This window comes from Pseudovirgaria hyperparasitica (genome assembly GCF_010093815.1).
Source record: "Pseudovirgaria hyperparasitica strain CBS 121739 unplaced genomic scaffold EJ05scaffold_1, whole genome shotgun sequence".
NCBI classification, from domain to species: Eukaryota; Fungi; Ascomycota; class Dothideomycetes; order Acrospermales; family Acrospermaceae; genus Pseudovirgaria; species Pseudovirgaria hyperparasitica.
Genome location: NW_022985549.1, coordinates 201,581 through 215,896, shown reverse-complemented (window position 1 = coordinate 215,896; position 14,316 = coordinate 201,581). Strand labels below are relative to the sequence as shown.

General features: G+C 50.5%; 3 protein-coding genes across 3 annotated transcripts; 1 reads left to right on the top strand and 2 right to left on the bottom strand.

Annotated features, from left to right (window-relative positions):
• Positions 1-121: 121 nt before the first annotated feature.
• On the bottom strand, positions 122-3,359 carry EJ05DRAFT_459204 (uncharacterized protein). Its single transcript, XM_033742570.1, has 8 exons — positions 2,588-3,359; positions 2,442-2,538; positions 2,033-2,257; positions 1,589-1,972; positions 1,262-1,540; positions 1,111-1,214; positions 614-1,058; positions 122-556 (listed from the first exon to the last, which is right to left on the bottom strand). The coding sequence occupies exons 1-8, from the start codon at positions 3,023-3,025 to the stop codon at positions 342-344; spliced, it is 2,187 nt and encodes a 728-aa protein (XP_033604883.1). The 5' UTR covers positions 3,026-3,359; the 3' UTR covers positions 122-341.
• A 2,146-nt stretch (positions 3,360-5,505) lies between these two features.
• EJ05DRAFT_533990 (alpha-galactosidase) lies at positions 5,506-7,556 on the top strand (the record flags this gene model as incomplete). The annotated part of the gene is made up of 3 exons (XM_033749151.1): positions 5,506-6,079; positions 6,134-6,280; positions 6,334-7,556. Exons 1-3 carry the CDS (start codon positions 5,914-5,916, stop codon positions 7,554-7,556), a joined length of 1,536 nt encoding a protein of 511 aa, XP_033604882.1. The 5' UTR covers positions 5,506-5,913.
• An 876-nt stretch (positions 7,557-8,432) lies between these two features.
• Positions 8,433-10,425, bottom strand: EJ05DRAFT_481371 (uncharacterized protein; the record flags this gene model as incomplete). The annotated part of the gene is made up of 2 exons (XM_033745062.1): positions 8,433-9,961; positions 10,017-10,425. 2 exons carry the CDS (start codon positions 10,423-10,425, stop codon positions 8,433-8,435), a joined length of 1,938 nt encoding a protein of 645 aa, XP_033604881.1.
• Between the last annotated feature and the right edge of the window lie 3,891 nt (positions 10,426-14,316).

Sequence of the window (14,316 nt, the reverse complement as noted above, 5' to 3'; positions counted from 1 at the left end):
AGCAGGTATGATGGCTGGATGGTGAGCTCTTTGTACGAGAGGTGGCGAGGGGCCACCCTTAATTTTCTTCCACGAGGTTCAATATATCTTGTTGATTAAGCTGTAGCATAGAGTATTCAATCTGGCTATCTCCCACGCCCGCAACGAGACTCTCGAATAAAGTAAGGAGTGTACACTGATTCTTCTCGTTGACATTCCTCCTGAAATTACGTTTCGCAGGTCACATCTGTTATGACGGCAAATCATGCCCTGTTCCATCCAAGACATACATAGTATACTGGCATGGCACATGCTTACCAGTCACGCAACACGACTCTTCACACCTCAAGAGTTGATACGTTCTAGACGCCGGAGTCATCCTGGAAGTGCTTCGGATGCTGATAATCCCACAGGTTCATGGGATTGCTGAACCACTCGTCCCAATTCTCACAACGCTCTCTGATATCAGCCTCGTCCTTTGCGAAGGTCTCATGGATCTTGTGCCTGTTTTCGATGATCTGTATAGCCAGGCCAGACGACGCGTGGAACGCGATGTGGCAGTGGAAGATCCAGGTCCCTGAGTAAAATTAGCGTCATCCATATCTTCAATATGGAACTGTACGCTTAGACATACCTGGGTTGTCCGCCTTAAAGGCGATAATCACGAATCCTCCCGCCGGCAGTAGGATGACATCGCGCCGAGCCGGATTGTTACAGTCGATATATTCGTTGTCGCAGTTCATCTTCTCTGGCGTGAAGCGTTCGCCCCAGCCCGGAATCTTGCCACCTGGTGAGGAGTCGTCGTCGTCCCAGGGGTGATCTGTCTGGAATAAGACAGCAAAGTCATGGCCGTGGAGATGCATCGGGTGAGCAGCAGGGAAGAAACTCCGCTCGCCACCGCCACTAGGGATCGCGTAACCAGTGATCACCATCCAGATCCATTGGTCGCTTTCTTCCTCGTCTATTGTTATGATGTCGAGATAGGGGCGGTCGATAATACTGTCGTATTTGTCGAGTTGGAGGATGGTGGGCTCGCTGAAGTTGATGCGGAATGGAGCGGTATGCATGGCCCATCGGCTCTGGAAGCAGGAATTAGACGGCTCTACTGAATCATGTGGTAGCTTGTCTCACCAATTCCTCCTCGGGTACATATGGCGGACCGCTAGACTTCGAAATACCAACATCGAACTTGTACTGCTTGTGGTTCGGCAAAGTTGCCAAGTCCATACCAGGTTCTAATCACATCAGAATATGTAAACAGCATGTCACCATGGCTACCTACTGATGTTGACTGGATCTTTTACCTGCCATTCATGCCATGGTACGAGCTTGTCCTTGTGTTCGTCTGCACAACTTGTGTCGATTCCGCCCTCGGGCTCTGAGAACGATATAGTGTTGCGGCTTTCTTTGGGATTATAACGAATGATTCCAGACTGCTCGTCCGGGCCGAAAGCAAACTTGCTACACTTTCGAAGGGGAATGGTTCTGATCCAATAATTGCCGGCTCGCTCTTTTTCGTAAGGCTTGTCATGGCCCTTAACAATGATGTGGTAGCGTTGACCTAAGTATGTTCAGCCTCATCGATCCGTGATTCCCTTTTGATACATACCAATGCCGACCTTGATATTGTCTGTTGTGTATGGCTTTATGGGTACAAAATCTGCCTCAATAACGGTGAAATTATGATGATCAATGGAGAAAGAGAAGGCTGTGTCCACAGCAGTGTTGATGAGAATCAGTTTATGTGTTGTACCGGCTGTGAAGTTGAGCTGGTACTTGTCCTCGACCTTACTCCCAGGTCCAAATTGACCAGTACCATTGAGAAGGATGTTGGTCATCTCAGGAGCAGTCCCCTTGACTAACAGATTCGGCCAGTCCTCGAAGACACTCCGATGATTCCAGTCAGTCATTAATATCGGCCGGAAGGACTGGTCTTCATCGAAGTCTGCTGTCGATGGGCCGTAGATCGTGATTGGTCCTAGCATGCCATCGCCTGTTGTTTGTGATCATTAGTGGCTTTCACAGAAGACGTGTTCTTTTGCTAGGACCTTACCGTATTGCAGTGAGTAATGAGAATGATACCACGCTGAACCATATTGCATGGCCTTGAATCGATACGTGAAACTATCACCAGGTGCTATGGGACACTCTGTGATACCATTGACACCATCCATATGGCTATTCCGAAGCTGGCGAAATCCATGCCAATGCACAGAAGTACCATTCCAGCGGAGACCATTCCGTACCTCAACTTCGATGGTGTCTCCCCAGCAAGCCTCTATATCGAATCATTATCAGCCATCTAGAGACTACCAGTATGGGTTTGGCTACAAAAAACAACAAGACATGAGAGAAGATTGTAGGCAGAACGACTATCACTACGCTGTCTCAGGGAGAAAGATGTATATCCGTGACGGGAAGTCTTGCAGTAGTCTTCTACAAAAGTGAAATGCCGAACTTACCAATCCAAGGGCCCGGATATGTCCTATTGAATACTTTGCCAAACTCTAATGTCATACGGTCTGGTGATATTGGTTGCTCCCCAACATCAAGAATGAACTATCGTTGTATGAGAACAGCGGATGGTCGCAGGTTACACTGTACTGACCTTTCGTAGGATGCCAGTTGGAATCTCAGATTCATCTTCGTAGTCCGTGTCGATGCCATACTCGAAACCAGCATCATTGCGAAGCCAGCAGTTTCGACTTTGTGGTGTGTAGCAGCTCTTGAAACCCTTATCCTTAAGACTTGGGTATTGGCATTTGAGATGACTGGGTCCTTCGTCGGCATGTTTCGGTGCTATCACTACAGGTGTGCCATCCTGAAGCATGTAGATTTTACTATCATCACGACCCTCATCGGAGTCAAGGGTGATGACTTCAACGTCTAGAGGCTTGAAATGAGGATGAGGAGGTCGCACAATAGCAGGCTTGATATGAGGCTCGACGAGTTGCTGCAGAGGGGCTTGACCATCTCCAGGCGAAGATCCAAGGGAGAAGATATCAAAGTAGTAAACAATTGTCGTCCACACTGCATTGAGCTTCATAGTGTCAATACTCTTGAGGCGAAGCGTGGAAGCCTCCTAGAGAGTTGAGGAGTCGTGAGACTGTTAACACCAGTATTTAGCCTTGATGACTCGCAGCTTTTCAAGAATTCCATCACGATAACCCAATCTTCGCGATCGAGACATCTCGCATCTTTAGCACCAATGGGAGGAGGACAGCGTGGATCTGAAGCGCTATCATGCATGGTCATCCCGCCGGGCTTCCCGTATCCAGCTGCCCGCTCGTGCATGTGGATGAGTTAGTCGAGATCGAATACGCCTCATGGTTATAGATCGGGGAGGGGTCGACCTAAGACTGAAAGCTGATACTGATGCTACCGTTACTGTGACTTTTCTGCTGAGGAAGCGAGTAGGAAGACCGTTCAGATGAGGGTGACGCTGTACAGCATGTCTATATAATTAAATGCTAAAAGACTAGAGCATTTTATCGCAAGTATGAGTCGAAATGAGCATATTATTTTGTTTCTGAGCTTCGAACAGCCCGCCGCTCATGATAGTTGTCCGTATCAATGGGTGAACCGAAAAGGGTAAAGATCCAACACAGGACGTGTGCGTGGCTGGCTGGCTTGAGGTCCATGATAACTGTAGCTGCGGCTGCAGCCGCACCCAATCACGGGATTTAGGCGATGCATGGAGGATTCAGGATGCATGAGCTTCTGAATTGTTCAGCTGCGCCTTTGAAGAAAAGCCATGATCGTGGCCTTTATATCATGGTTGACTTCGTAGTTCGAAGCACACCAGCCTGAGAACAGCGAAGCTCGAACAAATCGGACCATTTGAGAAAGTACACAGAACTTTTTCAATTCCCATATACAGACTGTACCCTTCAGCGTAACACCGCGCATATCCTGTCAATGTGTGCTTGCGTGGCCGATCTTCTTGCAAGATTGACTATTCCATAGGTAGGCAAGCCAACTGCACGATCGCTAATCCTCGCTCTTGATCAGATGTGACCATAGCTAATTGAGAAGCACTTATTTCGGGTGATGTTGATCTCCCACGACTATCATTCTTTGCAAGAAGCTTTGCTGGCCAAAAGATTGCAGAAGGTGGTAAGCCAAGATCCCAGGATAAGTCGACCTTAGGCTATGTAAGTCGATGACGACTACAGGATACTATTGAACAATTGGTAGCGGCCATGGTAATGGATGCCAAACGTATGTAACATGACCTCCATCGGATCGTGATGCATGATAAGGAATGCATGTATCTTCTCAAGCCCATCCTATACGAGTCTGATCCTTCGAAATAGGCTGGATTGTTTCGCTCCGAGGAGGGCATAAATTCAAATACTGGATGTACTAAATGGCTATACCAGAACTCCATCAATCAGTGTGATTTAATAGTAAGTAAATCGACGGCTCACTAATCTGCATACATCGTACTTGCAGTAGCGGCAGGTTTCCCTCAGTTTGTGGAGTTTGATCTAGTCACTTTGCTCTGCATTCACAGCAAGAAGCAGATCTCAGTGTCTGACCAATTCCACGAGCCAGGCTTCTTTTACGTCATTCCTTGCAACGCATGCTCTACCGGAACGGACAGTTGACCAGTGTACTGTTTACTACGGCTGCAGATTCCCGTAGCAGGACAGACATTCAATATTGAAGAATTCTTGGTTGAGAATTGCGAGCCCGGGTGCCGGAAAATTGAGTGAAAATGGAGATTCAGTTCTCATAATTCATTCTGTATCTGTAGCGTGAAGACGACACTAGACTACTCGGTCCAAGAGTTCGATGAAGGGATTCCGCCACCATCTTTGGCGTCCAGAAAGAATATGCCTTCGGTGCGTTCTTGTTGATCTCCAACAACAAATATGCCGTCGAAAAATACCGGGATTTCCATGCGGAGCTCGTCTGTGGAGATCAGGACATCGTTTAACTAAAAGCCCCTGAAAATACCGAAAAATTAAGGGGTTCCTCATCGTGTCTCTACACGTGTCGTTAAAGGCAGTTGAGAAAGCGGCCATAATTAGCTATGATAAGAATCAGACGAAAGAGTAAGAGTCGAGCTAATCCTTGGGGAAAGGATTTGCGCCTGCTAAAGGAGGTGGATATAGTAGCTTTGGACACGAGGTTGACAGAGTATCAACGATAGAAATGATCTTGTCGTAGTACTATCAACACAATCCAGCCTCTCGCAAAAAGAGTATTGTAACGGCCGGTATAACCATGATAGCTTACCCTATTCGATAAGCTCTGGTCCCACACGGCGCGGTCGACGAGTATCGTCGAACCCGCCGAAACAATGAGACGTGAGATATCTGATGAAACATGAAATTCAACAGAGAAAGGGGAAGAAGTAGTACTACCTTACCAGCCTGGCAGCCTCAGGCATAAACACGGTCTACCCCAGATAGGCTAGCCCCAAATCCGGCATACCCCACAAACCGGGCCATAGTTCAATTGCCGCTTCCCCGCATATTCGGCCGGATCGTGCGAACACCGCATCGAGATGACGAACACCGCACAAGCAAGCAGCCAGAACAAGTCGTTTGAAGCATCCTATTCCCAGTGATGATACTCTTCAATTAGACTACTCTGACGGAGTAAGACTTTGTGATATCATATCTCAATGAGAATAGATATGTAGACATGAGGCACTCACTCAATGATCGTCCAAAGTCCTGGCGGTATCTTACTCCTCACGAGACCCCTGTTGTACAGGAGGACTACTCCTACTGTTGACAGGTTCAGGGTTGCACTGCAGGCGGTGTTCGTGCCGGTGGAACAGCTTCAAATAGCGTGCCATGCCCGTTTGATATTTTCGAACCGACCTTTTTTTTGTGTTTGTGTTGACAACAGCCCACCCGGCCGCCCGCACACATCAAAATTGAGACCGTACCCAAAAAACCGTCCTGATTGTTGCAAAACATGGGCTTCAAGACGACGCTATTCTTGTTCTCTGCGTGCCTGGCGCTCTTCATGCAGCACAGTGCTGCGTATCTTGATCAGAATGGCAAAGTCGTGGTTCCTGCTGCGTCGTCGTATAATGGCCTCAGTTTGACGCCGCGTATGGGGTTTAATAATTGGAACGCTTGTATGTTTTTTTTGGTGTTGTAGTAGTTGTTCGATACTGACGCGCTTCATTCAGTTCACTGCGATGTCAACGAAACACTGCTCTTGAGCACGGCGAAAGCGATGGTCGACTATGGCCTGCGAGATCTTGGCTATGATCATATTATTCTTGATGATTGCTGGTCTGTTGGTCGTAATGAGACTGGATACCTTGTGTCCAACGGTGAGTTCCGTGGTTGTCCCCAATGTTGCACCTAAGCTCACATATCGCCACAGACAAGAAGTTCCCTAATGGCATGAAGTACGTCGTGGACACGATCCACAGCATGGGTATGAAATTCGGCATCTATTCCTCTGCAGGAACATTCACCTGCGGCAAATACCCCGGCTCTCTGGGCTACGAGCAGAAGGACGCAGACTACTGGGCCGAGATAGGCGTCGATTACCTCAAGTACGACAACTGCTTCAACCAAGGCCAGTCCGGCACGCCCAAACTATCATTCGACCGGTACAAAGTCATGTCCGACGCCCTGAACAAGACCGGCCGCCCGATCGTATACGCAATGTGCAACTGGGGCAACGACGACCCCTACGACTGGGCCTACGACATCGCAAACAGCGGCCGCATGTCCGGCGACATCTACGACTCCTTCAACCGCCCGGACGAGCGCTGCCCCTGCACCTCCGCCATCGGCTGCCGCTGGCCAGGCTTCCACTGCTCCGTCATGAACATCCTCAACAAAATGGCCGCCATCACCTCGCGCACCATGTCCGGCTACTTCAACGACATGGACATGCTCGAGGTCGGCAACGGCGGCCAGTCCGACGGCGAATACGTCATCCACTTCTCCATGTGGGCGCTACACTCCTCGCCCCTGCTCATCGGCACAAACGTCCTCACCCTCTCGCCCGCCAACCTTGCCATCTACGCCAACCCGGCCGTCATCGCGCTGAACCAGGACCCGTCCGCCGGCGCGGCCGTGCTGAAGTGGCGCTACGAGCTGCATCCGGACGCGTTCGGACAGGGCGAAATCGCCCTCTGGACCCGCGGCCTCAATAACTCCGACCAGGCCGTCGCGCTCATCAATGCCTCGGACGAGGATATGACGCTGAACATGACGCTGAGCGATATCCTGCTCGACTCGTGGACGGCGGGCGCGTATAAGCGGCCGGCGGAGCTCGATATGGTGTGGGATGTGTATGATCTCTGGGGGAATCGGATGAGCGAGAGTCAAGCTGGGAGTATCATCAATAGTACTGCGCTGAGCATGCCGGTTGGGGTGAATGGAACGTTGACGCGGTACAATGCGACGGCGACGAGTTATGCGGCCGGGATTATGAACCGTGATGTGGCGCTCATGGGGAAGCATGTTGGGACCATTGGACCGGATAGGACGCCCAAGGGCACGTTCACGGCTGATATACCGCGGCACTCGTTGGGGTTATATCGTTTGGTATTGAGGGAGGATGAGAGCTTGAGGAACACAGATGAGCTATGAACCGAGCTGGGAGCTACTTGTCCAGCTGCTAACCACTGTAGCTAGAAGCACTCAATATCTAAGTAACGGATAACTTTTGCTGCAGACTAGTTATGATGCATATGCATTTCGACGCGGTGTGTCGCTAACGCCGCATATGTGAGTGAATCCGCGACCAGGGCTCCTTTCCGAACAGGTGAAAATCAACAGTTAGCCAAGTCGTACACCAGACTTGATAAATGACTAGACTTGAATATGGGATAGATGAGGGAGAAATATATCAGCATTAAATCGAGAAGTCAGACGTCAGGAGCCAGAAGTCAACGCCAGCGAAAATAGAACAGCCAAATTGTGAAAACCTCTGCCAGTGCATAAAATGTGATCAGACGAAAGATCACAAATCAGTACGCACCACTGATCGACTTAATCCGAAAAACTTCATATCACATATAATACTCAGTACAATGGCCACGCCCACTGCGTCGCGCCAAGCTAACTAGACTACCTACTTGCCTTCTTCCATACCAATAACCTCCGCCCTCACGCGCCTCCCCCTTTACATCTCAACGATAGGCACCAGCACAGAAGCTCGAAATAGACGCTTCGGCATGGAACGCTGTGTTTTCAAATGACTTACTCCAGATCTTCAATGCAGTGTCAAAGGACTCCATCCGCCCATTCGCCGGCTAGGCTGCGACTAGCTGAAGATCCTTTGGAACATGCACACACACACTCCGAAAATGACAAACTCAGACGACGCAAGAAGTTGACTAAATGAAGGAAGATAGTGGTAGGTATATGGGAGGGTGTGTGAGGAAAATTTACAGATGGGGTGGGGAGTGGTATCAAGTTGGGAGAGTTTGGTGCCACTAATGGTGTTTGTGTTGAGAGGATCATCTATAGGATGTCTTCCCACATGCCTGGACCGGGCTGGCGGCTCATGAAGAGCGTTGCTTCGCTGGCACAAGTCCGCTTGCGACCTAGGTCCTTCTGTATTGGAACACGACGTTCATGCATAGACAATGATGAAGGTGATTGCGTTTGCTTGCTCTCAAAGTCAATTGCAGGGGTGGAATTGCGTTGGAGGGCAAAGCTCTTCGCGACAGTGCGGTCGGGAAGCACGGTGGTGACGGGAGTCGGAGTTGCGAGCTGCTCTCGTACATTCTGGTGCAAATCAAGAGATTCCCTAGCACGCTTCCGGCTGCTAGAACCAAGATCATAGGCTGACACAGACCTTGTAGGGGTCTTCAGTACCCAGTCATCATCCACATATCGAGTATCCGGGCAAGGTGACGGCATCTCGCTGATAGCATCCTGAGGACTCACACTTCGCCTAAGAACGGGAACTTGATAGGGCAGTCTGACGTTGCGGCAAGTCGCCATACGGGCCAAGTTGGCCTGATTCGGCGCCCAGCCAGCGGATGAGACAGACGAAATTGATGAGGCTCGAGACGATCGACTGGAATTGTCGGATACCATAGACTCTGGAGAGGAAGACAGTGAGCCTGAACATGTGATAGAAGGCCTTCGGAAAGTAGGAAACGGCCACTCCGTGATGGAGCGTGCATTTGACACACTCTGAGCTTGAGCCATTGCCGAGCACATTGATGGACGTCTTGATCCAAACGTCATCCCACTCGCTGCAGGAGCGGACGACGCTATAGATTGCGGGGTCATCAACGGTGTCGGTAGTAGGCCGGTGCGAAGTAGCGTTGGAGTCGGTGGCAGCATCTCAGGTTTGGGTTCCAGGAAGCGCGGAAGCTTGGTCTCGATAGGCGTTGACATTGCTTCCTGTGGGCTAAACCCGAGAGGTGATCGAGGCAGGGGTAACTTCTCCGACGTAGTTATGCGCTCGGATGTCCGAGGCGCAAAGCATACTTTGTCCAGGTCGGGGGTCAGTTGAGGCATGACAGCTCTCCAAGAGTTGAAGAGGGCACATCCTCCAGGGGAAGGGGGGTGTCCCGGAGTATGATCGAAGACAACTCGTTGCCATCGTTCGAAAACAGCATCGGTGATGTGGAGCTTCCACTTGACAGCTTCTAAGAAAGCCATTTCGTTCGTGTTGATTTCACAGACTTTGAGGCCAGATATTTTACTCCAAGCACGAGACGAGAAATTGCGATCTTGCAAGTACTTTGAGGCGAGTATCAAAGCAGCGAGAAACATGCGCCTACCACATTGCAAGGAACGCCAAGCGTGGTCGTCCGTACGTTGCTCCATTGTAAAATCGGTAGCAGGGACGTGAGGCTTGATCAAAATCAAGTAGTACAGAGCCACCTGGAGGGTGGAGTAGCTGGTACGCGACCTACGTAGGGTCTCTTGTATAAAGGTACGTAGCGGAAGAACGCCCTTACCAGTGCGCTCATCCAATGGACAAGCTGGCACAGAGAGGGGCCATATTACTTCCACAATTTGTGTTGCAGAGACTTTGAAGGGTGATATCTTAGCGAATGACAAGAAAAGAGAACTAAATATGCTCACCGACTAGGCTATCTACAAAGCTGACCTTACGCTCGCTTTGTCGTACGAGTGTAGGCGGCGGACGAGAACTGATAGATGATCTACGTGGGTGCTGGCGTTGCTCGACTGAGAGGGGGAGTCCAGATGTGATTAACGAAGGTAGATTGGTCGAGGTATTGCTGCGCCGGACAGAGGACGTCTGCGATTGTGGAAACGTGCTAACACGAGCAAGCGGCTGGTTCCACGCGTTTTTAGCCCAGGAGTCTGTGTAAGTCTGGCTGGACTGTGTAGAGCTGGCAGATGAATCCTGAGACCGCGCGTCGTCGGAGAAGACTGAGGAAGAGGAGGAAGAAGCTGAGGAAGCTAGTGAGGAGGCGTAGGGATAACTGGTGGGGTTTGCACACGACGATCGAAGATCGAGACTCATCATGGCGGGTATATGAGTATATGAGTATATGAAAAAGAAAGGCGCGTAAAATGATAAGATGGAAGGTATCAGGTCAAATATCGAGAGAACTGGAGGAGTATTGGGAGAGAAATATCGAGTGCTGATGGTTGAAGCTCGAGTTGACTGGGGTTGCTCCAGTCAAAAGCTCACCACAGTAATACCAATGAGAGCTAGCGAGAATAGACCGTAGACAAAACGTTCGTGACCGAGATCCAACAGTAGATGAGCTACTGTAATCCTAACTCGGTAGATGGAAGTCTTGTGAAGAAGATCTAAATCATAGAGGCTTCGTATTCGAAAGTCTTGGTCTCGGTAGCAATGGTATATACTGGGCGGCTGTTGACTGAAGGTTCGGAGTGTGGTGAATCAACCATCGTGACAGGGTCGGTGATCTGGAAAGAAGAAGATGCTTAGATGGTGACCGTAACAGAGTCTCCAAATGCACACGACTGCTTTCGCAGAAAGTCGGCGAGAGTTGAATGATGTAGTGGTATGAGAGTATTCGGAATTGTAGTATTGCGTTGAGAATGTTATGCAGGTACGGCAGGTAATATGTTGGGAGGGCGATATCGCGATCGAGTGAACGAGGCAAAAGTCGCAGAAGACTGGCGGTGGCGGATGGGTATGAGTGGGTAAGAGCCACAAGAGAGAGTGGCAAGTAATATAACAAGGTCGTATGAGTGAATGACTGCTGGTATGAGTCTTTGTGCAGGCTCCCACACAGCAGGCAGAGGCGTTTGGCAGCAAACAACGGTACGCGGACGTGAGACAAAGCTGGACTGTTGGCTAGTAGGTGGAATGTAGGTAGACCTGACGGAACGAGGACCGAACGAGAAGGATAAGCTGAGAGGAGATTGGTGAAGATAGACAAAGAAGTGAGAGGAGATGGACGACAACAAGCTCTGGCTGCTTCGATAGACGACTTTCGAGTGCTCGTGGTAATGGTATTGGTATTAGATGCCGTGAGGCTCGAAGGTTGACGTCGAAGGGGCCATCGTCGCTTGCTTGGAGACGAGAAGGTGTGTGTATGGGCGGCGGCCGCTGTGGTTTTGATGATGGCGCGAGGACACGGGCGATGACTCCGCTTCCTTCCCACACCAAACTCCAAAGGGGAAGCAAAGGGCACACACGCACATACACGCACACACACACTCGCACAAGCCCTCCTCCCTCTCTCACACTCCCCAGTGCTGCCCGGTCCGGTCAGGCTTTTTGCCCCTCGACAGCGCCCGCACCCACTCAATTCCCAGCATTTCGCATTACCCTCCACTCCTCCAACCAATCCTCCACCACTTACCACTCATCACTCGCCATTCATGCTGTCTAATTATTGCCTCCTTTCGAGTCACCCAGAGCAGAGTGGCCAGCATCATTTCGTGCTACGTCTTCCTCATCGTTTGGCCACCCGTATTAAAATTGCATCACGCTAACATCGTACTCATCAATGTAGCCAAACGTTCACCTCTGTCACTTAACCTCAAGTAGTCCACCTACGCCGTCCATCCTGCGAACGTGACACACCTCACACCATTCGCAAGGCCGCACAGCCTGGAGGCATAAAGTGACAGGTGGAAAGCGCAGGCATCCCTCCATGGGTCGTCTGTCGCATAGCTTCGTCGTGTCGCGTTCGCGCGTAAGTGATGAGTGATGAGCCCCCCCTAGCAAAGCCAGCCTCCGATCATCCCATCCCGCCAGCGCCAAACTTGTAACGAGGCAATGCTGCAACAAATGATTATGCACTTTGGGGCTGAGACAACTGTCGAGAACGCCTAATTACAACTGGATCAACGTTCCAAGCCTCGCCACAGCTGCCTGGCCGCAGTTCTTGCCATTGCTCTTCTTTTGCAGCGCGTCGTGAGCTCTTCAATTCTTGAGTAGTGAACGATATCTGAACGAGAGATTGCGGACATCCATGCTCGTATCGCCAATTCATGTATGCTTGCGATGCTGCAGCCTGTTGAGACACAGATGAGCTCTTGGGCCAATCACCAGCCCAGCAGTAAGCTGGCCTTTGCTGCTTTAGCCCCAAACTACAGCGGGCGCCCAGACTATTTAGCCAAGTATGGCTCTATAAATCGCTGAAATGTCCGTTAATTAGTCCTATTCAGGAAGCCTTCATCTCCTCCAAGGGGTATTATCGGCTAGTTGAGTCACCAGGGGGAGCGTCAACCGTGAACAAGGCCGACCTGCCTTTTCGCGGCCGTGTTCCTGCACTGGCGACATGGCTCGATTGCGCGCTTGCATGCTAATGAAACTAATAGTCACCAGGGAGAGCAAATTTCTCGTAAGAACATGCGACCACACCATATCGCGACAGCAACGAGGAGCAGTGGCGAGACGCTTCGCAAAGAACGTCTGGAAGAGCCGGAGACTCAGCAAGGTCAGCCCATCCTTCTGCCGATGACTCGCATGCTGGCGAGCCCCGCAGGATTGCCATATTCGAAGCCTTCAGCTGCTCATCATTCGCTCGGTAATGTGCTGCTAGTACTTGGTTGGTCAGAGGGGCGTTGTACGAAACCAAAAAGAGACAGTAATTATCATTTGCCTCCATGCTGACCCACATAAGCCTTCCGGACCACGATGGACATGGCCGCAGCTAGATGTTAGTACGGAAGATGGATGGCGATGAACGTCAACGTCGACATATCCACAAGCCACGGTCATCAGCTGGAGCCGTGCAGAGTCCCGTGACGCGCATACCAAGGGACTTTCCAGCTTGCCCTTCAGCTTGAGCTAAACTGTTGAACGAAGCTGAAGACGATGTTATCGTGAAGCGCCTTCACAGTTGCATCGTCAGATGTCGATGAGATTGGGCGGGTCCGGTATCGGTACAGTCATCAGCCAGCTGGACGGCGTCATCCAGCCCAAGCTAGACCGGACTCGGCGGGTAGTATGGATACCTACGTTGCGTTACTCAGACGCCCGCCTCGCCACACATCCATCTCACTCATCAAAGGCCCCCATACAACGACACTGTAGACATTTCAAAACCTGGAGCATTGAACAATCGTTGCGTCGCACTCAAACTAATAAACTTCAGAAAGAAGCTGTGACTGTGGCTTTACCTGCTCACGCCGGCCTTATCCGCCACTTTATTTCATCCTCACTGAACGGGTAAAGTCGGCTATGTTCCATATCACACCGCTTCAAGTCTCGGCGATGATTCACACTGGCTCAAGCTTAGTAGATGCCACCGCGAGAGAGGAGGCCTTGAGCCTTCCCAAATCGGAAACAAGTAAAACATTCATAACTGTTTTCATGCACACGTAACAAACAAGGCGGTGGCTCATCTTCACCTCAAATTTTGACGTCGTGGCCGTTAGTCCTTTGTTGATTCATATACAACAGCATATATGTGTCATAAAAATCATACAACTTTGGTTTTCCAGATAGTGTCCGGCAAAGAACACGGTTATGGAACTCTTCAAAGCGCCCGGTCACTCGTCGCCCCAAATCTTGCTCCGTGTCTCACGACGATGAGTCACACAAAATCGAACACAAGTTCCACCGCGAACAATGTGCGCCTATTCTTGATCCTAGGCTCGACACGCGTGATCGCGATGGTATGGGTTGCTAGAGGCAGCCAGCATAGTCTGTCAGATTGTGCCACCCACGCGGACACGCGACGCCACGTCTGTCTTCATAGCATGGTCAATGATCCCAGCAATACCCCGTGGCGACGGCAACATGCATCGAAAGATGACATCAGCGCGTGAAATGCGGTCCATGCCAGAAGATACATTCTCCTCCAACACTTGGGTGGCATCAGCGAGTCTTGGCCTGATCTTCGGGGAGTAGAAGCTTGGTGTAGAATTGGAGCCTGGGAAGCAAGCAGGACAGATCACTTACTCCGTGGCAGCCTCCACTGAAGGT

Coding starts and splice junctions, on each gene's coding strand:
- EJ05DRAFT_459204 (XM_033742570.1), bottom strand. CDS start 3,025: ATGAAGCTCAATGCAGTGTGGACGACAATTGTTTACTACTTTGATATC. Junction 1,215..1,261: donor AAAAGATCCAGTCAACATCA/GTAGGTAGCCAT, acceptor TGATGTGATTAG/AACCTGGTATGGACTTGGCA. Junction 557..613: donor CTTTAAGGCGGACAACCCAG/GTATGTCTAAGC, acceptor AATTTTACTCAG/GGACCTGGATCTTCCACTGC.